This window comes from Rhineura floridana, chromosome 2 (genome assembly GCF_030035675.1).
Source record: "Rhineura floridana isolate rRhiFlo1 chromosome 2, rRhiFlo1.hap2, whole genome shotgun sequence".
In the NCBI taxonomy this organism is placed as follows: Eukaryota; Metazoa; Chordata; class Lepidosauria; order Squamata; family Rhineuridae; genus Rhineura; species Rhineura floridana.
In genome coordinates, this window is record NC_084481.1 from 46,731,519 (window position 1) to 46,756,145 (window position 24,627).

General features: G+C 42.7%; 1 protein-coding gene across 1 annotated transcript in view; it reads right to left on the reverse strand.

Annotated features, from left to right (window-relative positions):
* The window catches only part of CERS6 (ceramide synthase 6), a 169,293-nt gene extending 149,963 nt beyond the window's left edge, over nucleotides 1-19,330 (reverse strand). The window contains exon 1 of the mRNA XM_061608578.1: nucleotides 18,882-19,330. Within this exon, the coding sequence (XP_061464562.1) occupies nucleotides 18,882-19,051 (170 nt within the window). The 5' untranslated portion in view covers nucleotides 19,052-19,330. The remainder of the gene's footprint in view (nucleotides 1-18,881) is intronic.
* Nucleotides 19,331-24,627: the final 5,297 nt, after the last annotated feature.

Genomic DNA, 24,627 nt, shown 5'->3' on the forward strand with positions numbered 1-24,627 from the left:
AGTGATTAATGCCTCTCTGCAAGAGGTGGTAGTCCCTGGCCGCCTGAAATAGGTGGTAGTGAGACCACTCCTGAAGAGACCCTCCCTGGACCCAGAAAATTTTAATAACTATATGCCAGTGGCAAATGTTCCATTCCTGGGCAAGGTCCTGGAACGAGTGGTGGCAGGCCAGCTCCAGACACTCTTGGATGAGACCGATTATCTGGATCCATTTCAGTCAGGTTTCAGGCCTGGTTTTGGCATGGAAACAGCCTTGGTCGCCCTGTATGATGACCAGGGCTGTGGAGTCAGAGTCGTGAGCAATTTTGGGTGGAGTCAGAGTCAGTAGAAATGTACCGACTCCGACTCCTTCATAAATGTCAAATGTATATTAACTAGTAATAACAAATTTACTGTAGTAAAATGGTAGCACAAGGCATTTCATCACCACCACGTGAATCCAGAGCTTGGAAAAGTTACTTTTTAAAACTACAACTCCCATCAGCCCCAGGGATTAGGCTCGTGGGAGTTGTAGTTCAAAAAAGTAACTTCTCTGGATTCACGTGGTGGTGATGAAATGCCTTGTGCTACCATTTTACTACAGTAAATTTGTTATTACTAGTTAATATACATTTGCCATTTATGAAGGAGTCGGAGTCGGACAGTAGAAAAATAGAGGAGTCAGAGTCGAAGGTCTGGCGTACTGACTCCACAGCCCTGGTGATGAGTTCTGTCGGGAGAGAGACAGGGGGAATGTGACTCTGTTGATTCTCCTTGATCTCTCAACGGCTTTCGATGTTATGTTACGTTTTATTTCTAGGCCGCCTTTCAGCCAAATAGGCCCCCAAGGCGGCTTACACACAAATAAAAATACAAAATGCAAATAAAAACAATACAATTTACAAAAAAAAAATCAAACTAACAAAGTCCTAACATCTCTAAAAAAACAGGAGCAGCAAACCAAAAGCATTAATCTTCCTGGTAAAGGGCAGTCCCCAGAAAAATGTCACTAACAGCAGGGGTGGGGGGCAAAGCAGGTGGAAAAGCATGCCCCTTGACGGTCCCAGCACAGTCTCATCCCTGCAGCAGCATGTCTCAGTCTGCAGCTCTTCCTGATAAGGCCCAGGCAGAGGGGTGGGGCAAGGCAGATGGAAATGCTTGCCCCTTGATGGTCCCAGCAGTCTCATCCCTGCAGCAGCACATCTCAGTCTGCCGCTCTTCCTGATAAGGCCCACACAGAGGGGTGGGGCAAGGCAGATGGAAATGCTTGCCCCTTGATGGTCCCAGCAGTCTCACCCCAGCAGCAGTACTTCTCAGTCTGCAGCTCCTCCTGATAAGGCCCACACAGAGGGGTGGGGCAAGACAGATAGAAATGCTTGCCCCTTGATGGTCACAGCACAGTCTCATCCCTGCAGCAGCCATCGACCATGGTATCCTTCTGGGAAGACTAGCTGAGTTGGGAGTGGGAGGGACTGCATGTCGGTGGTTGCGCTCCTACTTGGCAGGTCACCTCCAGAAGGTGGTGCTTGGGGAACATTGCTCAGCACCCTGGACTCTCCAGCATGGGGTTCCGCAGGGGTCAGTTCTGTCCCCCATGCTGTTCAACATCTACATGAAACCATTGGGTGCAGTCATTCGGAGTTTTGGAGTGCGTTGCCAACAGTATGCTGATGACACGCAGCTCTATTTCTCCTTTTCATCTTCTTCAGATGAGGCTGTCAATGTGCTGAACCGGTGCCTGGCTGTGACAATGGACTGGATGAGGGCTAATAAACTGAGGCTTAATCCAGACAAGACTGAGGTGCTGTTAGTGGGTGGTTCTTCTGACCGGATGGTGGATGTCCAACTTGTCCTGAATGAGATTGCACTCCCTCTGAAGGAGCAGGTTCGTAGCTTGGGGGTTCTCCTAGAACCGTCTCTGTCACTTGAGGCTCAGGTAGCCTCGGTGGCATGGAGTGCCTTCTACCAACTTCGGTTGGTAGCCCAGCTACACCCCTATCTGGACAGGGATAACATGGCTTCAGTTGTCCATGCTTTGGTAAACTCCAAGTTAGATTACTGCAATGCACTCTATGTGGGGCTGCCTTTGAAGACGGTTCGGAAACTGCAGCTTGTGCAAAATGCAGTGGCCAGATTGGTAACAGGGACCAGACGGTTCAAACATATAAAACTAATTCTGGCCCACTTGCACTGGCTGCCTGTATGTTTCCGAGCTCGATTCAAGGTGCTGGTTTTAACCTATAAAGCCTTACATGGCTTGGGACCACAGTGCCTGATGGAACGCCTCTCCCGACATGAACCTACCCATACACTATGCTCAACATCCAAGGCCCTCCTCTGGGTGCCTACTCGGAGGGAAGGTGGGAGGCTGGCAACAAGGGAGAGGGCCTTCTCAGTAGTGGCCCCCAAATTATGGAATGATGTTGCTGACAAGGTGCGCCTGGCACCAACACTTATCTTTTTGGCACCAGGTCAACACTTCCATTGTTTTTAATGTGTTTTTAAATCTGTATATTTGTTTTTAATGTTTTTAATTCTTGTAAACTGCCCAGAGAGCTTTGGCCTCGGGTGGTATATAAATGTAATAAATAAATAATAAACAGACATTAGAAAGTCAATTATTTAAAGCTTGAAGGAAGAAAAAAAAAGTAACTTATGAAACATATCTAGGTGTACTCAGAAATCAGTTCCACTGTTGTCAATGAAATTATTTCTATTTTTTTTTTAAATGACATCCTCAACATGACAAGAGTCAAGTCATTTAATGCACCTAGGAATTTGAACCTTCCCAGGCTGCTGATGCTTAAAAACGTATTGATTTTATTTATTACACTTACATCCCAACTTTCTTCTAAGGATCTCAGGATGGCTATGGCCTCTCCTCCCAATTTTATCCTCACAGCAACCTGGCAAAGCGGGTCAACCTGAGACCAAGTGAGTGACTGGCTTAAGGTCACCCAGTAAACTTCACACTTCATCACAATTGCTCTCAATTTGATGCCAACATCCGATTTTTAAAATTCATGCTTCTGGTCTTGAACAAGCAGCAAAACTGTTAACAAGGAGGAATTCTTTTAGTTTCTCCTTCCTCTTGCAAGAAAGCAAACCTACAGAAAAGGAGAAGCAATTTGCTTCTATACAATTCTTACACACAATTAGGTATTTGTAGGAAGCAATTATCTTAAAGTGTTATAATTTAGAGCTATAATACTGACATTTCCATCGCTGAAAGTACAGGCGAGACCTTGATAAAACGACTAAGGCTACAGTCCTTTGCATGTTAACTTGGGAGCAATCCCCACTGTCCTCAGCAGGACTTTGGAATAAACGTGTATAAAGTCTTAAGATGTAGAAGTACACTTTCTGCCAAATGCAAAGGGGGGCGGAAGGCCACAACTTTGTGCTTCTGTTACATTTGCTTTAAACGATTTAAGCGACTGAAAAGAGGTACAAAATATTAAGGAGAATACTGAAATCTCAGCAGGTCATGAAGACATCCTGCTAAATAGGATGAGATTAGCTCCATTAGATACTGTACCCATTCCCAGGCCAAAAGGAGACTTGCAAATGGAGTGTGAAAAACCGCAACTGTAAAAGCAGACTATCAAGTGTATTGTACCTATGTCATTTTGGACAGACATTAAGTATTTGGATAAAGCAATACACGGTCTGATTCTAAAACTCTTTACTTGGAAGAAAATCTTATTACATTCAAAGGAACTTACTTCGAAATAATAATGTGTAAGGACCGCAACACAAATAATTGCCAGTTAGAATGCTAGCTGTTGCAATCAGGGCCACATCTGTCCCATACATTTATAGCACTATTATACTACTTTAACACGCATGGCTCCCCCCCACAAAAGAAGCTGGGACTGTAGTTTGTTAAGACTGCTGAGAGTTGTTACGAGACCCCTGTTCCCTCCACAATTTCCAGAGTGTTTACCAGTCAATCCCTCTTCCCAGGGAAGTCTGAGAATTGTAGCTCTGTGAGGGGAATAGGGGTCTCCTAACAACTCTCAGCACCCTTAACAAACTACACTTCCTAGGATTATTTGGGAGAAGCTATGATTGTTTAAAGTGGCTTAATACTGTGTTAAAAGTATAATGTGGGTGTGACCTAGGTTACAATCGGTGAATAAATGTAGTCTGATATCCAAATGATTAAAACAAAAGGCAAACGTTGGCCATATTCAGATGACCAAGTCCTGGCTTAATGAGCAAACACATAAGCGAGCCTTTTCTATGGCTGAGCGTGTGAACTAGGTGAAAAACAGTGAAAATAGAGGCCTTGTTTGTATACACACATTCAGTCAGCTGTCTGATAAATAAGGCATTTTCAACGGAACAGACAGGCACAAGTTTGGATTACCATACATTGGATTAATAAATTGAGATATAAATGAGCCCTTTGTCTGTAGCCCCTTTGCTTCTTTTGTGGCTCAGCTGAATGCAATGAGGAAATTAACCATTGTTTCACATTTTGTTCCACTGAGAAACTATGGTTACGCACTTCAGAACAAGCCACGACCCGGAACCAGCTTCAAACTGGGATATTGCAATTTTGATTAAGAGTTTACATATAAAAAGAATTCAAACATGAATCCACAAGAAAATTATTTCTAATAAAAATAGGGTAGCACTATTCCTTTTCTAACTTACAAGAAGAGTTCCATTGTCTTAAGGAGGGAAATGCAGTCTCCAGATGAATCTTAGAATATTGTTTAGAATGAACTAGGCTCAGAGCTTGGAAAAGTTACTTTTTTGAACTACAACTCCCATCAGCCCCAGCCAGCACATGCTGGCTGGGGCTGATGGGAGTTGTAGTTCAAAAAAGTAACTTTTCCAAGCTCTGACTAGGCTGCATACATACCATACATTCAATGCACATCAAAAGCATGTTCTTCCCCTTAAAGGATCCTGGGAACTGTAGCTTTGTGAGGGATAAACTACAGTTCCCAGGATTCCTTGGGGGGTGCTTTTAATGTATAGTGCTTATGCAGCCTACGTCACAGAAAGCCACATACTGAAAGGACTTTGAGACATACTTAAACAGTGAAAACCTGCTTCAGTAACTTGTGGAATATTTTTCCAGAATCAGTTAATAAGTTGCTCATTCCTTAACATAGACTCCTCCCCATTAAAGGGGCCTATACTGTGCCTTGAAAAAGAAATCAGACCCCTGACCAATTCTCTCATATTATTGAATTACAAATGGTACATTGGAATTTCATTCTGTAGGATATTTTATTTTGAAATACTGAAACTCAAAATCATTTACTGTAAGGCGACAATGGTTTTATGTTGGGAAATGTTTGTAAGAAACATAACAAACTGAATGAAACATGTTGCTTGCGTAACCCCTGGGCTGTGGAAGTTCCCAGTTTACACAGATGAAAGAAATTGCCCTATTGAGGACACAATTACCTTACTATTCCACCTGTGAACCTTTACAGTTGCTGTCACATTTTTACAAATTTGTAAAAATACAAACACCATTTGGGTTGGTCTTTCACAGTCCAATCCACTTCCTGTGTAGCTTGGAAAAATTTGGTTACATGTGCCTCTGAGCATATGGTGAGTGGTGGCAACACCTGCAATCAGCTCAAATAACATAAACAAGACATGTGCTGTGCTGTTCTTGTTTCCGCAGGGATAAAGCAAAAATATTAAGAGAGATGATATAGTTCAGATAGTCACTTTAATTATGTTTGATTTACTTTGCAATTTTAGTGAAGCATTTTCTTTTGCTTCTGTTTCTGTAATTATGTGGAGTACGGCAACACTATAATATACACTAAAAAACAAAAACAATTGTGAATAATGGCACTGACTATTCTGCAGAATAGTCTCCAATGGACATTAGAAGTGTCTCAGTTTGCACAAGATAAAACAGTGGGAGGTGAAATATATTCTAGCAAAATTCTAGGTGTGTTTTATTATTTTAACTGACAATGCCCAACCTTCCTTAAGTGAGGTGTGTGACGCCCTTCCCTGGCTCTCGCTGTCAGGTTCCTACCTGCGCGTGGCTACTGCCTGTCACTAGGCACCACCAGGGACTCCATCAGTCCGGACTGTCCTTTTTTATGGTTTCTCTCCCCGCTCTAGCACAGATCTCAACAGATCCCCCTGCTAGGCAACCACCAGTCACGTCCTAATACTAGTATTCCCAGAGACTCTGAATACTGGTATTGTTATTTTCTTCACCGCTGCCACCATTTGTTACAGTTCCCCTTCAGCCTTGGTCATTACCTTACCCTCCCTTCTGGTTTGTGAAACCCCAGCCAAGGATCAGGCCTTTGGTAAACCAAATTAAGTATTTATTAAAGATAACAAAGCTAACAAGATTAACAAGATTTCTTCTTAAGGCACATAAGAATATGGTTTTACTCAATACTAATCCGAACTCCACCCCCCTCCTTCTTCACTCTCTCCTGGCAAACAACTCTCTCAAACCCCACCAAGCAACCCACTCTTTCTCTTCTCCCCCCAGATTCCACTCTCACTCTTCCTTCTATACGTTCAGCCATTTTAAACACTCAGCCAATCATCTAGCATTCTACTGCCCATTCACTCCCCCTCCTCTTTCACTCCACTTACCATGTATCTTCTAAACAACCAACACTTACCATATATACATTAATATAGGAACATCACATTTCCCCCCCCCTTAAAACAACGGCAGAGTATTATTCCTGTTCCAGGATTTATACGTCGCGTTAACAAATAAAAGTCTCTATGGGGAAAATGTCTTTCTTTGTTCCTCCGTCTGGACACTTCACTGCAGTCCCAGCCACTTGCCTGGAAAGTCCATCGGCCAGTACATTGTCCTTGCCTTTTATGAACTGGAAGTCCACTTGATAGTCCTGTAGGGTCCAGGACCACTTCTGCAGCATAGTGTTATGGTTTTTCATAGTCTGCAACCATAACAAGGCCCGATGACCGTAGTCACTGTGAATCTTCGTCCCCACACGTATGGGCACAACTTGTTCAGTCCCCACACGACCGCTAGGCACTCCTTCTGGACCGACGAATAGTTTTTCTCCCTCGGCGTCAGCTTGCGACTCAGGTACGCCACTGGATGTCTGGTGCCTTCTCTCTCCTGTAGCAAGACGACTCCCAGCGCCAGGTCCGACGCATCTGTAGCCACGATGAATGGTTTCTCATAGTCTGGTGCTATTAATATGGGTCCTTGGCACAAGGCTTGCTTCAGTAGATCAAAAGCCTTCTGACATTCATCCGTCCATACCACACGCTCAGAACACTTCTTCTTTGTTAATTCATGCAAGGGGGTTGCTATTTCCCCAAAATTTCTCACAAACTTCCTATAAAATCCAGCCACACCCAGAAATGCCCTTACTTGTTTTTTGGTTAAGGGGATCGGCCACGCTTGTATTGCCTCCACCTTGCTCCATAAGGGGGTGATTTTCCCACTCCCCACCTTATGTCCTAAATAGATTACTTCCTTTAGTCCAAACTGGCATTTCTTAGCTTTTATTGTGAGGCCTGCTTTTCTTAAGGCCTCCAATACTGTTGTCAGGTGTTGCACATGCTCAGGCACCGACTTGCTAAAAATGGCCACGTCATCGATATAGGCCACTGCAAAATCTGACATGCCTCGCAACACAGTATTGATTAGCCTCTGAAATGAACTTGGTGAGTTCCTTAGTCCCATGGGTAAGGTCACAAACTCATATAACCCATCTGGTGTACTGAAGGCAGTTTTGGCTCTGGATTGCTCGTCTAGTTCCATTTGCCAAAATCCTTTACAGAGATCTAGTGTAGAGATAATGGTTGCTGCCCCCAATAACTCTAACATTGCGTCTACCCTAGGCATAGGATACGCATCTGGGACAGTAATTTTATTGATTAGCCGATAATCAATGCAAAACCTGGTCATTCCATCTTTTTTCGGAACCAGGACAATACTTGAGGCCCAGGGACTGATGGATTCCCTGATCACTCCTAATTCCAGCATATCTTCCACCTCCTTTTTGATCTCATTCAAAACTTTCCCATTCACACGGTACGGAACAGATCTGATTGGGGCATGATCTCCAGTATCAATGGAATGTATAACTATACTGGTTCGGCCAGGTTTGTTGCTAAAGAGATTCCTATAGGTTTTCAAAACTCTCAGAATCTCTTCTTTTACTTCCTCCTTCACCTCCTCTGACCATTCCACTTGATCTACCCCTCCTTTGTCTTTGCTTTCCTGTACCAAATCTGGAAGTTCAGGCCCACTTCCCTCAGGGAATAAGGTAACTTGCAACACCTGTACATCCCTGGTATGGTAAGGCTTCAACATATTTACATGAACCACTTTGCTTTTGTTTAATTGGTCTGTGGTGATTACATACGTCACTGTGTCAAGCCTTTCTCTGATGGTATATGGTCCTTCCCAGTTAGCCTGTAATTTGTCATGTTTCCTGGGTATGAACGCCATAACCATATCTCCCACGAATACACTGCCTTGATCCGTCAGCACTTCATGAGGAAAACCCAGCCTCATAAAGATTTTTAATAAAGCCTCTGCCACTACAGGGGCTTCTACAGATCTTAGTGCTTCTGCGTCTGGGTACCTGGTGGCAAAATCCACCACCACCAATAGATATTTCTTGCCATGCCTTGTGGGTTTGGAAAAAGGGCCCACCAAATCTATTCCCACTCTATAAAAGGGTTGTCCAATTATAGGAAGGGGCTTTAAGGGTGCCTTAGTCTTCACTTTTTCCCACCTTTTGGCATATTCCACAAGATAGACAATGTTGTTTTACATCTTTGGAGATGTTTGGCCAATAATAATGTGCCGCCAATCTCCTCTTGGTCTTTTTTATTCCCAGATGTCCTGCACATGGGACATCGTGGGCTACCTCTAGCAATCTGGTTCTGTATTTGCTAGGTACTATCAATTGCTTCACTAGTTCACATTCATCCTTTATCTCAGCGGGCATCCACAGTCTATATAAAATCCCATTCTCACACACAACTTGATTCCTCAGTTTGTCAGTGAAAGGAATCTGTTGGGTCAGAGCTTGTTCCTTTATCTGCTTCAAACTTATATCTTTATGCAGCTCTTCCCTGAATTGCTCTGCTTCTTTCTTATCAGCGACCACTTGATACCGTTTGTCTCCTTCAGCAGGCCTGCTAGTGGTTGCTATGGTGACCTGAGGCTGGTTAACAGATTCCACCCTGTTTGTTTCAGCCCCCCTTAATATGGCTTCTTTTTCTCTGCCAATTTGCTGTCTGGTCACTACATAGATCTTTCCTTGGGCTCCCATTACATCTCTTCCCAGTATTACTGGTTCTTGTTGCTGGGCATTAATGCCTACTTTATATCGGCCCTCTCGGCCTCTCCAAGTCATTTCCACCAGGGCCACAGGCAAACTTTCTGGTTGACCCCTCACTCCTTGGATAGTCACAGTTTCCTGAGGTAATATTACCTCAGATTTTATTAAATCTGGCCTCAGTAATGTCTGAGCGGCACCAGTATCAAGCAATGCCCAATAATTTGCCCCTTGTACACTCACTTCCTCTCTCAGACTTGAATCAAGGTCTGTTACTTCTGTCCAGTTTATCTGGCAGAACTGAACCTTTTTAGCTGTTTCTAAAGCCTTGGGCTCTGTTTTCACTGCCCTTGTCTGAGCAGGATTACTAATGGGGTTGGCAACCTCACATTGAAAACGTAGGTGTCCCGGTCTACCACATTTGTAGCATAATTTCTCCTCACTTTTAGGGTACACAGATCCACTCTGGGGTGTCCTGTGCCCTTCAGGTTTTACTGGAGGACTCACTCTCTGTGGTACCACATCCCTTCTGCCAGCGTTATATGGTCTGGGTTTAAAATCTCTTGATGTTTTCCCCACCCAGCCAGTTCTGTTGGAGGCGAAGTGATCCGCCATCTCTGCGGCCTCCTGCACCGATGTAGGGGAACGGTCTTTGACCAGGAGCCTTATTTCTGGTGGTAACTGATGGTATAATTGATCCAATATCATGAGGTTTTTCACCTCCTCCACAGACTGAGCTTTTGCACTTGTCAGCCATTTCCCAAATATGTCCATCAGTTTTGCCCCCAGCTCCACGAAAGACCTCCCTGTCTGTATCTGGCAGTTTCTGAAAAGCTTTCTAAAATAATCAGGCCCCAGTCTGAATCTTTTAAACACTGCTTCTTTGAATTCAGCATAGGTGACGGGCCTGTCTGAGGGGAAATATTGGTATGCCTCAGCCAATTCCCCTTTGATCAGGTTTGATAAATACTGCATGTATTTATCTTCAGGTAGCCCCCACAACTGAGCTGCTTTTTCAAAGGTGCTGAGGTAAATTTGAGGATCTTGACCAGGCTCATAGACAGCAAAGTCCTTTGGAGTAATTTTTATTTTTGCTCCATCTCTGTTTTTCCTTGTCTCCTCAGAGTGAAATTTCTCTCTATCCAATTTTAATTTTTCTGCCTGTAATTCCGCATCCACTCTCATTCTCTCAGTTTCCATCCTCAATCTCTCAGTTTCCATCTTCAACTTCTCAGTTTCCAACTCCCTCTGCTTGTCTTTCCCATCAGCTTCTATCCTCAATCTCTCAGCTTCCAACTCCCTCTGCTTGTCTTTTTCCTCAGCCTCCCGTCTTAACTTCTCTCTCAAGTACTCTATATAAGCGGGATTGCTTAAATATCCTTCTGGGGTCTCTTCCCTGACAGGTTGTTTTTGCTGGGCAGTTGCAAATCCTGTAAGTGCTACCCTCAATTCATTTACCCCTTTACCCTCGTGAGGTAAATTGAATGTTATGCACTTCTCCACCAGCTCCTCTCTTTTCATTTTTATATATTCAGTCATGGTGTTTGGGATCACTCACTCTTTGCCACACACTCTTTGCCAGTCACTCTCACAAGTAATCTTGTTTTGTTATTTCTGTTTGCCACACCACTGGTAGGGATTCTCTAGTATTCGTATCTCACTGCTACAGCCAACACCTGTGACATATTCTCCTGTGTTCGTATCCCACCGCTACTGCCACCACCTGTGACGCCCTTCCCTGGCTCTCCCTGTCAGGTTCCTACCTGCGCATGGCTACTGCCTGTCACTAGGCACCACCAGGGACTCCACCAGTCCGGTCTGTCCTTTTTTATGGTTTCTCTCCCCGCTCTAGCACAGATCTCAACAGATCCCCCTGCTAGGCAACCACCAGTCACGTCCTAATACTAGTATTCCCAGAGACTCTGAATACTGGTATTGTTATTTTCTTCACCGCTGCCACCATTTGTTACAGTTCCCCTTCAGCCTTGGTCATTACCTTACCCTCCCTTCTGGTCTGTGAAACCCCAGCCAAGGATCAAGCCTTTGGTAAACCAAATTAAGTATTTATTAAAGATAACAAAGCTAACAAGATTAACAAGATTTCTTCTTAAGGCACATAAGCATATGGTTTTACTCAATACTAATCCGAACTCCACCCCCCTCCTTCTTCACTCTCTCCTGGCAAACAACTCTCTCAAACCCCACCAAGCAACCCACTCTTTCTCTTCTCCCCCCAGATTCCACTCTCACTCTTCCTTCTATACGTTCAGCCATTTTAAACACTCAGCCAATCATCTAGCATTCTACTGCCCATTCACTCCCCCTCCTCTTTCACTCCACTTACCATGTATCTTCTAAACAACCAACACTTACCATATATACATTAATATAGGAACATCACAAGGTGGTTTAAGCATAGCAGGCTGAAAATATGAATCTTGGGCAGGCCAAGTTTGTTTTTTCCAACAGCTAGATTCACTGCTTAATGATGTTGATTTTACATCAAACTGCAGTTTCAGATTCAACTGCTAATGTACCCAAAATAGAAATGGAACACAACCTCCAGTTTGAAACACAAAAGGCTGTCTTCCCCATCATATGACGCTGACCAATAAAAAGGCTTTGAAATTAATAAAAAATAAATTTGACACAGATTTCTAGGATGAATAATGAGAGAAATATAATTTTCTAGGTTAGATTCTCTATAGAAACAGTAGTAACACAGGAAAGAATCAAAACAAGAAGAACACCAAGAAACATAAAAAATGTAATTCTCCATCTTTGGAGATGTAGTCCTAATTGCAGGTGTTGCCACCACTCACCATATGCTCAGAGGCACACATTACCAAATTCTTCCAAGGTACACAAGAAGTGGTTTGGACTGTGAAAGACCAACCCAAATTGTGTTTCCATTTTTACAAAATTGTAGGGCAGTACCATATCTCAGACAGGAGGTCAAGTCTCCTGCTCCCCTGGTGTATTCACTAAAGCTGCCCAATTTCCCACTTTTTAAAGTTTGATAGAAATGTCTGTTGGCTATAGGTACGTTCTTAAACTGCAAGGTTGCTTTGCCTATTAGTGAATTTAATCCTAGATCTCAATGGGGCAGTAAGCCTTCCACTTCAGACCAACAGGGGAGCTCATGTGACTGAATGTTCCTTTGTACATAAATAAAAAGACACACAAAATACACTAGCATGTCTTGAGAGGAAGCTAAAAAGAATACTGGCACAGGTTTAGCACCTCAGTGAGAACTACATTAGACAGCCCATATAAAATTACCAGACTACCTTACTGTGATTTATCACCTCAAAATATCTTACCACACAGACAAATCAAACGAATACAACATGCAATGAGGATGTGTAGTTCAAGGCGTAGTAAAATAGATGACTACAAACGAGGGACTGTGCCTGAAAATCTCAGAAAACAAGTTATCCAGAAAGTGGCAACCAGTGTTAACTGGGTCACCTTAGTGAAACTATTTCACTAGCATTTACAAGATCCTCACTGGCTCCCAGTTTGTTTGGGGAACAATTCAAAGAGCTGGTTTCAACCTATAAAGCCCTAAACAGACTGGGATCCAGGTTAATTAGAGGAACACATTCCCCATATGAACCTTGCCAGCAAGTTCATCCAAATACCTTATTAGGGTGTCACAGCCTTTTCTGTGGGAGTTCTGATTATGGAACTCTCTGTACAGCAGGGCCCCCCTCACATGGCAGGTTCCGTTCTGGACCGCCGCTGCAAAGCGAAATCTGCTGTAAAGCGGAACGCATTGACTAACATTGTCTAAAATGGTGCCTGATGCCCAAAAAACGCCGTAAAAGTGGAACAAGCGCCGTAGGAGCGGGGCCTTTCTGCAATTGACAACTGCCGTATCGGTGGAATGCTGCAAAGTGCAGCGCCGCAAAACAGGGCCCTACTGTATGTCACTTTAAGCTGTCATTACAATCTTTTAGATGCCAGGAGAAGGCCTTCCTGTTTGTCCATGCCTTTAGTTGTAACTAATTTGCTTTAAATTGCTATTTAAATTGCCTTATAGGTTTTAGAAAGTTTATTATTGGTATTTTATATCGTTCTAAATTGAATTTGTAAGCTGCCATTGTCATGGAATGGCAGGATACAAATATATTTACATAAATAAATCTATATGGGCTCCTTATTTTTAAAGTGGGTTAGGTTTTAGTGTTATTGTTGGAATTTTAAGGTTTTAATGTGAATTATGTTTTTATGTTGTACGTCGCCCAGAGTGGCTGGTAAACCAGCCAGACGGGCGACTAATAAATTTAATAAATAAATAAATAATAATAAAATATTGTAAGATAACAAGGATGCAAAACTACAGAACCTCATGTGTTTCCACACAAAGGAGGGGAGATTTTCCTGCTCATTTTTCCAAAAGAAAAATCAGCATTGCTAATAAAAACCTTTTAAGCTTTTAACTTGAAATAGATTCTTGTCATGCTTAACATAGGTAAAGCACAAGATGATAAAGGCCTGGTTCAGATCTAACAACGTCAGTCCAATAAGCCATGGTTTATCAGACCACAATTACATCGGAACCTTACAATTGTCAATAAAAATACATTTTGTATTTTCCCCATCTGTAAAGCAAATGAGAAACAATATCAATACCACAAATAGACCTTTTCCAGTTTGTCTCACGTTAGTACCAGTAACACATTCCAGACTAAAGGTGTTTCGTGTCACTTGTGAAAATGCCCAGCTTTGTAGTTCAAAAAGGATGCCAATATATTCTAAGCTGCTAAGAGCATGAAATATTTGGTATTTTCCCCAATCAGTATTTCTGAGACACAGCAATTTTTCTAGTTCATTGAGTAATATGAATGCAATGTATTGTCTGCTTATGGAAATGTTCCACAAGATCAAGGTGCTTAAAGACATTTGCCTGAAGAGGTTAAAAAAGGAAATGCAATTTTAATTACAAGGTGGTCGAGGGGAAGGCAGCTAAATACAATTTTATAAAGCCCATGCTGAAGTTTCACCATTGGCTAACTGTTCTATCCTAAACAAAAGCTGGTGTGCATATGTAACTGCCATTTGCGTGGCCCATATCAAAAAAACTCTCCCTGCATTAAGCCTTTTTAAGTCCAACTCACAAAATGCATTGAAAGGACAGAGATGGAATCATTAAGCCCTCATTCATACATTATGTTTCTCTTTTTCCCTTTCATGCATGAGGGGAGGAAATTAGAAGCTTCCATTCCACATTTGAGACCTGCCATTGCTGACTGTTTTTTCCCAAACCCAACAAACAAGGGTTTTTGCAAAACTACAAATCGGAATCCCAAAACACATTTTGAGAGCAAACTATAGCTTCTGCAAACCACTGTACCCTGGGTTTTGACAAAATGTCAAGCTATGGTTCTTCATAAAACTGAAACCAAATTGAACAGGAAGGGGAGAAAAGAGTGCATGAGCCTGAAACTCAAGCTTGCATGTGCTTATAACAACAAACTTAAGTTGTATGTTCTCTGCATAAAAAAGCATATTCTGAACACAGAATAAGCCACACAAATTATATACTGTGAACTTTACATCATATTGAGCTATCTTAATATAATCTTGCTTTGGTCAACATACAATTGAAACCCTGATGAGTGGGCAGGGTGGAAAAAATTGTAAAGGGTGGATGTGGAGAAGCTACAGCCAGCAAGTTCAACACACATTTCCACTTACTGCCACTCCATTCAGAATTTCCACCTACCAAAGCTGCTTCTCATCTAAAAAAAATTGTCTTAAATCTTTGGGATAAAAAGTTAGGTGTGAGCTGTTAGCTTGGACACTGTTTCATTTGATTGATGTTTTAATTGTTTTATGGTGCATTTTATGCTGTTAGCTGCCCTCTTTTGAGAGAAAGGGCAGGGGATATTTTAACAAATTTAAGTATAAATAAATAAATAAAACAAAATGGCACAGATGATGTCTCACATGCATTTGCGTATTGTGTGTAGTTAACATCTTAGGGCCAAATCTCTATGTGACACTGGAAGATTCACAATCAATCTTTATGGATTGTTTGTGATTTTTGACTGATATATGTGGCCAGTTTTAATCATTAAACTATCATGGGAGGATGGAGGAGAAGGAGTGAGCACTCACCAACTCACCCCAGTCTCACTGCTGTAATCGAAGTTTCACACACAAACCCCAAGCCAACATGTCTCTGTAAGAACAAAACACAAAATCCTGAAGATTGATTACGGATCTCCTAGCCTCACTTATGTATAATATGGCTCTTTGCTCAGTTGGGTATCTTTGTTAAGAATAGGGGCAAATCTATACTAAGACATTTAACTGACATTATTTCCCACAAGAAACTGAGAATTACAGTTGTGAGATTCTGAGAAGTCTGACAGAGACTCATCTTCCTCATAGAAGCTCACTTCTTAGGATTCTGTAGGAAGGGGCCCCAACAGAGGACTCTATTTCGTGACATGCCACTTTTCAAAGCCATTCCCAGAAGCCTAAGAATTGGCTTGTTCCAAGCTATGGTCTGAAGGCACATAAGGCCACCACTTTGCTGAAGCTAAGCAGGTTTGGGTTTGGTCAATGCCTGGATGGGAGACCGCCTGGGAACATGTATGCCGCCTTGGGTTCCATGGTGAAAGAAAGGCGGGATATAAATGTAATAAATAAATACCATCTTGCCCCTCCTCACCTCTCTATGGTTCCCAGCTCCCTGTATTGCCATGGCATTTCCACTGCAGGGTCTAGAGACTCTAAACCTAGCAAGATGGTGTTCCCTGGCTCCATCTCTAGTCCACATGTAGTCCTACTTCCTTGTTGACTCCTTTTTCAAGTGTAGGCAGTGAAAACTGAGCTTGCTCTCTCTTTATAAAAAGCAATAATGTGAAATATGTGGAATTCATATACAGACATTGCGCTGTATTATAAAAGGCAGAGTTATAAAGGATTATGGTCTTCAGAAGGAAATATTTGGCTTGACCACTCTGGTAAACATATACAGAGCATCAGGTAATCAAATTGCTCAGTGTACATTCAGTTCTGGGCTCTTAAAAATGTGCAATGTCAAGAAGAATTTGCTCTTTGCTGATGAAGAACAAGAGAGATAATAGGATGTTTAAATTAGCAAGGCAAGAGCAGATGAACTGCTACATTTGAGATGGGGAATACCTGTGAATAATGAAAAGCAAAACATTGTTGACTGGAAACAACTCCCTTCCGACCAGGTGATTTCTTGTTTTACAAACATGCAAGTTTATTTTTATTTTATTGTTACACTTGTGTTGCTTTTATTCCATAGCAGCTGAACATTATCTAATTCCCAGAATTTTTTTAAAAATCCAAATTTTATATCATTCTAAAAGAAGGATCCGCAAGACCAAGAGGTGCTTTATGACAATTGCTTAAGAGATTGAGGAGGACAGCAATAGCTGCAGTCCAAAACAAGAGCCCAAAACAAGAGCTGAGATGAAGGGGCAAAAGGAACCTGCAGCAACAGGCAGAGGTGAGCGACTGTTGCACCCCTGTTGAGCTGACAGAAAAGACTGTTACCACCGACCCAGAGGAGTCAGTCACTTGCCAGAGAGGCTAAGGACACTAGGAAGAAGAACAAGCAAAAGGGCACAGCCAGCAGCATCACCATCATGCACTCCTTCCATGGCTGCGCTGAGCAAACGTGCCCTGCGCACTTCCCCCACAGCCACCAGCACCAAGAGAGGAGAGCTGGAGCTTGGGCTGGCTGAGGCTACCATGCCAACACAGTCCTGCAGCCCAGGCAGCAGTCCATACCTTTCTCATATGTCCTCCTCTAAAACAAAATTCTCAAGGGTACATAGCATAATGCATTAATAAAAACAAGAAACTAACGTAAGACCTCTCTTCCTTCTCCCCCCCCCCGCCCCTGCTTTCAGAGATGTGCATCAGCTTTAGCGTACAGGTCAAACTTACAAAGTTTCCTTCAAGAACTCCACCGCAGACAATCAGGGGCTGGAACCAGGGAAGATAATGGTAGACAGGCAGGTAGTGCAGAAAAAGTGGGGGCACACACCATCACCAACCACTCCTCTGCACCAGGTGAGGCAGTAGCACTACACTAAATTTGAAAGCTTTGAGCTGCTATCTTGATAGAGGCTCTCAAAACCACAACAAAGCAGCATCTTCTTTTTTTTAACACGCACACCAAAAAACAAGATAATGGGGAAAATTAAGAAAAGCAATAATATGGGAGGCATATTTCTAAGAATCCAGGTGACGAATGAGCAAACAAATGTTGCCAATATTGGAGAAAAGACTAGTGCCTAATTACCCAAAATGACCCTCCAGGAAAACTAGCTGCCAGCAATTAGATATTTTTACTACACAGCATCTTCACTCTTTGAGTTAGCAAATTCCTACTGTGTCTCAGTTAACTATCATGGCAATTATTAATCTGTATTCCCATATTTCAAAAAGGAAGTCAATCTGCTGTGTTTACGCCTTGTGTTCATCATGAAGGGAACCAGCTCCTCACTTGAACAACAAGGAAAGCATAAAGGAAAAATTGTCAACTTAACCATCAGGCTTTTTCCTAGAGTAAATAATTTGGGGGGGAAATCAAAGACTAAAAACTGATAGAGATCCCTAGCTTAATAAATAATGAAATATCATTTGTTCGGTGTATAGCTTTTTACTGTTTTGTTTTACAACCCTGATTCTCTTTTACTTAAAAACGTACAAGCTATGTCAACATTATACACGTTACCTTTTTTAAAATAAGAAAAATTATTTTCAGTCAGGAGTTCCACATGCAATAGTGCTTTAGGGATTATTCAGATCACATTTTGAGCAAGGACTCACAGACCCATGCCATGCTCCAAATGCTACCGCTCAGATCTGGAGTATGAGATTAAGGGTATGTACACTCAGGCCATGTGCAGAGTGTCTCACCAATCATGTATTCAGAACTCTATTAGACAGCAGTTCTCAGGTCTGAGGCCCCAGCTCCAAACAGACTTCCCTGGCCCAAACCCTGCTTTCCTCATTTTAGAAATGAAGCAATGAAGACTATTTAAAGGAAGTTGGCAGAACCATCAAGGAGAATCCTCATTTTAAAAAAGATAGGATTCTCCCTTGACATTAAGCACATGGTTTCCTCATCACCCCTCTTATACTAACAAGTCATTATCAATGAATTTTTACCATGAATGCCATCATGCAGGCACACTGCCCACCACAAATCGTCAGCATTGATACCACCAGCTAAGGAAAGGAAGGTGGTCCAAAGCTTAACTCCAAAGCTTCTCTAATAATAATTTTTAAAACTACTTGTTTTTGACTGTGCACTTTTTTAAGTCTATAAATCAAGTGGGCACATTGGACCAAAGCTGCTAATATGAAAATCACATTTCTCTCCTCCCCCCCCCAACCTTATTCTTCAGAGAAGTTTGATCTGTACACCCTCTAATCCCAACTCATGAGGCTATATGCGTTACAATCTGCAAGCCCTCTCCCCCACCCGCGCCAGTATCTCCAGATAGAGACACAAATATCCCAATAAAACAAACAAACCAAGCGAATTTGGAGCTATTTGTTATGGGTTGAATAGGCATTTCTGGGGGGATGGGGGAGAAATATCCAGTCTAGCCTCACCTTTCGAAAACCATGCGGATCATGAAGACGCAGAAGGCCAGGGGAAAGGCTAGGTAGAGATCCTCCACCTGAGGGAAGGTGGCTTCTTCGGTGCTCTTCAGATCCGCCCAGGTAACATTGTGCGGCAGCCAGAACCTCTCATTCCAGAACCAAGCAAGGATCCCTGCCATCTTTGCTTTGTCTGGCTCGGACTCCCCTCCACTCGTCGCCTTTTCTCCTTCTCTCTGGTTTGCCGATGTTGTTGAGAAGGATGCTCAAGCGTGTGTGTGCGTAAGTGTGCCTGGCTTAATATGCCTTGAATCCGAGAGCAGAGAAAACCGCTGCTACTGATGCTGCTCTTAACCCCTCCCTAAGCAGCAACAGCAGCCGAACTGGGCCCGCCCAGCCTTCCTGCTTCCCTCCCTGGAGGCTGTGCTTGCATAGCGCTGAGAGGGAAGGGGCCGCCCTGTTTGTCACAAGGTACTTCAGGACGTGCCCTCTGATTGGCTTCTAGGAATGTCAGGCAGCTGAATGCACGCCAGTCCTAACGCTCCCGCCGCTGCATCAGAGTCTTGCCTGCTACCGTGTCTGCAGGCGCTGGTTAAGAGGCGCTGAAGTGTACCCCACTTGGAGGTTTCTCTCCCTCTGTACTCAAAAGTGGGTTCGCCGAAGTCATTTTGTAAAAAAGAAAATGTCCTCTTTAATAACATATTGACCAGTGTCTGACAGAATTATCCGCTGTTGTTGTTATTTATGAATCACCTGAAATGTCTAGGTGCATAGGAAAATTAAAAAAATAACACAGGGCCTGCTCTCAGGCTAATCCCCTTTAAAACAAAAATACAAAAGGAAAAAAGTTGAGGGGAAAAAAAGCAAATCCATGGAAAATAGATCTGTTATTGGGTATTGGTCGTGGTAGCTGTTTGGAAACTCCATGATCGTTGACAGTGTGCTGTTGAATGCTGTTTTCTGGAGAGAACGGCAGAAGAGAACTATTGCCTCTGAGCCCTGCATGTGGGTTCGCTAGAGATATCAGCTGGATATTGTGTGAGAGATGCTGAAGAGGGTCAACAGGTGTGTCATCTGAATCAAAGTCTTTTTCAGGCCAACACTGAGGACCTTGACAGTGATCAAAAACACTCTCCTCCCTCAATAGCACCTCTAACAGGAGAGGATGACCAGTACCATGTTGTGGTCCTACTCCAAGGGCAATAGTTGCTACCTTCCTGTTTTCCCCACCCTGGATTATTACTTCAATACTCCAAAATCCCACAGGTACACATCTCTTTCAAAATTTCCATAGAATCCCACTGAACACAGTATCTTTCCTATTAATACAAGACTCTGTCCATTCTGATCAGCTTATCACAGCTCTCCAGAGGAAATAAAACACTTTGTGACTTTTATTCTTTTTCAGTAAATACAAAGCCACTGGTTGAGGGGCTAAAGGGATCAGTGGGCGTGTCAATTCAATCACAGATAACACTGGCAGATAGGGTTGCCAGGTCAGAAGCATCCCAAACCCTGAGATTTTGGGGGCGGACTCTAGTGATATCATAGGGGCAGGCCCAAGTGATATACAGTAATTAAAGCAGATTCCTTTGTTCCTAAAAACAGAAAGAGACCCAAGAGCCACAGTGACTCTAAAATTTATTTATGTATTTTATTTACAACATTTATATACCGCTTTATTGTAAAAAATCTCAAAGCGGTTTACAGAAAGAATTAAAACAATAAAATTATTTGCAAAAACAGACAGGTATTTAAAAATATTCACAATAATAAAACCGACAATGAGTTAAAAACTGATAAAAAATACAATAGCTTCTACATGCCTGGGTAGGCTTGCCTAAACAAAAATAATTTTAGCAGGTGCCAAAAAGAGTACAATTAAGGCACCTGCTAATGTCAATAGGCAGGGAGTTCCAAAGCGTAGGTACTGCCACACTAAAGGATCAATTTCTTACAAGAGCAGAACAAGTACTATGTGGCACCCATAACATGGAAAGCACACTTTGAACTTGGCCTGGCAGCAAATCAGCAACCAATGCAGATTTCAGAGCAGAGGTATTATGTGCTGATAGCATCTCACTCATGTCAGCGACTGTGCCACAGCATACTGCATTAACTGCAGCCCGCGGGTCAGGTTGTGATGCACAGGGATTTCCTTCTCAAACTGGGCAGAAGTAACAAGTGGGGTATCACAGGGCTCAGTCCTGGGCCCAGTGCTCTTCAACATTTTTATTAACGACTTGGATGAGGAGGTACAGAGCATGCTTATCAAATTTGCAGATGATACAAGATTGGGGGGCATAGCTAATACCATGGAAGATAAGAAACAAAATTCAAAGGGACCTTGATAGGCTGGAGAATTGGGCTAAAAACAACAGAATGAAATTCAACCGGGATAAATGCAAAGTTCTACACTTAGGAAAAAGAAACCAAATGCACAGTTATAAGATGGGGGATACTTGGCTCAGCAATACAACATGTGAGAAGGATCTTGGAATTGTCGTTGATCACAAGCTGAATATGGGCCAACAGTATGATGTGGCTGCAAAAAAAGCAAATGCTATATTAGGCTGCATTAACAGAAGTATAGTTTCCAAATCGTGTGAAGTATTAGTTTCCCTCTATTCAGCACTGGTTAGGCCTCATCTTGAATACTGCATCCAGTTCTGGTCTCTGCACTTCAAGAAGGATGCAAACAAACTGGAACAGGTTCAGAGGAGGGCAACAAGGATGATCGGGGACTTGAAACAAAGCCCTGTGAGGAGAGACTGAAAGAACTGGGCATGTTTAGCCTGGAGAAGAGAAGACTGAGGGGAGATATGATAGCACTTTTCAAGTACACGAAAGTTTGTCACATAGAAGAGGGCCAGGATCTCTTCTCAATCTTTCCAGAGTGCAGGACACGGAATAACGGGCTCAAGTTGCAGGAAGCCAGATTTCGACTGGACATCAAGAAAAACGTCCTAACTGTTAGAGCCATACGACAATGGAATCAATTATCTAGAAAGGTAGTGGGCTCTCTGACACTGGAGGCATTCAAGAGGCAGCTGGACAGCCATCTGTCGAGAATGCTTTGATTTGGATTCCTGCATTGTGCAGGGGGTTGCACTTGATGGCCTTATAGGCCCCTTCCAACTCTACTATTCTGTGATTCTATGACCTTGGCTGACTGCCAGGATTTTTTTAGTTTTGGTCAGGAATCCTGACTGGTTGTGGGATTTTTCTGTCTTACTCACAGGAATCTTGTTGTGGTTGGTATGGTATGGTATTTAGGAAATCATCACTGTCTTTTCTTTTTCTATCTGCATTTCATTTACCTCAGACCTTGCTCCCTTACATACATAGAAGCAACAACAGTGGTTCCATGTGGTCAGCTCAACCCTTTTAAACCCAGTGATGATGCACCTTGTTATTTGCATGATGGTTTGTTTCTTGCCAATAGTGGTAAGAAAAAAATCACATACTGGAAAGTGTGGCTTCAACTGCTGTTGTTTCCAATCTACTGCCTGTGAAGGTAGACCAAACCATGTATGTGTTCTCACTGTCAATGATTACTCACTACAATTGGGTCGGCTGTCAAAGTGTGTTTATAGCAGCACACAGGGTAGACACAAAAGGGTAGAGAATCTTCTTAACTCTTTGTCATTTCTCAAACCTCTCTCTGCAGTGAAGGTCAAGTCTGTAAAGAAGTTTGGAGCAGCTACATTGAAAGGGAGGCAGGGCATTCCGGGGAGGGGTTTGCCAACTCTGCTTTGATACGGATATCATTGCAGAGGATCCCTATTCAAGCCTTATCAACAGCACAAACCTAACAATATCTACTCAGAAGTAAGTCCAGTTGATGTCTATGGGGCTTAGACCCTTAGTAAGTGTGTTTAGAATTGCAGCCTTCAGGGGCATCCATCTTTACTCCTGAGTGCTCCCATCTAACATCTCCATGACACTAGAGTTTCTTCCTACAATGGCATTCTGGTGACTGCCCTGCCCTGAGGGGACTTAAACCTTCTTGCCAGAAGCAAGTAGGCTAGATTAAATGTTCTTTACCCAGGCTCTCTAAGCAGGTGAGAAGGAATGATCCCGTCACTTCAGCTGGACCTGGAAACACTCCCATTTAGCTAAGATTTCTATCTTAATTTCCAATCAGACTTTTTTTTGTTTCAGTGGTATGGTCCAAGCAACAGTGGTTGATGCTTAATGTATCATCTTAATGACATCACTAGGGCCTGCCCCTATGACATCACTAGACCCCACCCCTATGACATCACCAAGGCACACCCCTGAAATCTCAGGGTTTGGGATGCTTCTGATCTGGCAACCCTAAGGTGACCAGTGCATGGAGTACAGTGGCCAAATCATTTCTGTCTAAGACAGGCTGTAGCTGGTGAACCAGCCATAGCTGAAAATAGGCACTCCTAGCCATCAAGGCCATCTGAGCCTCCAGTGACAGTGTTGGATCCAGGAGCAGCTGTAACCTGCAGACCTGCTCCTTCCAAGTGAGTATAACCTTGTTCACAACAGGCATCTCCCCATCTTTCACATCAGGGAACTCAGAACACATATCACCTCTGTCTTTTCAGGATTAAACTTCGATTTATAGGCCCATATCCAGACCAGCATCATCTCCAAGCACTGGTCGAGCACCTGAACCACCTCTCCTGATTAAGATAGAAGAGAGAGATGTCTTCTGATGACAGCTTCCAAAGGTTTCAGATATATGTTACACCTAATGGGAGACAAGATGGAATGCCGTGGGACACCATCTGTTTCTCGACAAATCTAATCAAACCAAGGCATAGTGCATCAGATCAGCCAGACAGAAGTGGCAATTGTATGTCCATCAAATCCAGTGTGCCAAGGTAACCTGGCACATAAATAGCTTGTGGATCTAGTTGCTAGAAGACTATGAATAGAAGGAAAATTGGCAATTGTCATTATGATATAGTACTCCAAAAACCCAGCCTTAGAATTGTTACATAATTAATGTGGCATGCAAATGTAGATGACCTTAAGAACTGCAGGATCCTCTGTGAGGGTAAAATCTGCAGGGACTAGAGAAGCTAGGATACGCATAAGCACTGGCAGGTTTTGGCTGAACTGAGCTTTCTTGTCCTTTAAGTCTGGGGTAGGGTGTTAGTGGGCAGGACTGTGTATTTAAAAATATTGGCCTGGAAGAAAGCACTGGGAATAATTCAAATTGTCTCAGTAGCCAATAATTATTATCTTCAGAGCAAGCCACTGCTGGGGAGATAACAATGATCACAAAATTGCTATTATAGCTCATCCTTAGAATTACCCAGGGTTTTTGTGTTAACCAGTTGTCTCATTCCTGGGAAGCAGAATGCAGAAGAGCACATTTGCTGCACATGCAATAAACCTCAAACCTTTAAAATCAGAGCATGATCTGGACTTAAAGCAAACCAATCTCCTGATGTTACATCTCAGTGATCAACATCTGATAACTCCAATTTGTGTATCTGATATGTGGTTCAAGGTTTTGATCTCCACCCTTCAAACATTAACTGACTAATTTGATCTGGGCAGAGCCTGATGAGTAAGGAAGGTTATTTATAGGCAAGTCCTGGTTCTATTACATAGGCAAGTGTTGCATCAGTACTTAAGGTTGAGTGAAATATGTTTTCTGATTACTAATGATATGCCAGAAGTCAGGATAAAACCACGACTGAATTATCTTCAACACTTGCAGTGTAAAGAGTTTTAGTGAATGCTTGCATGTGGGAGAACATCATGTGCATTT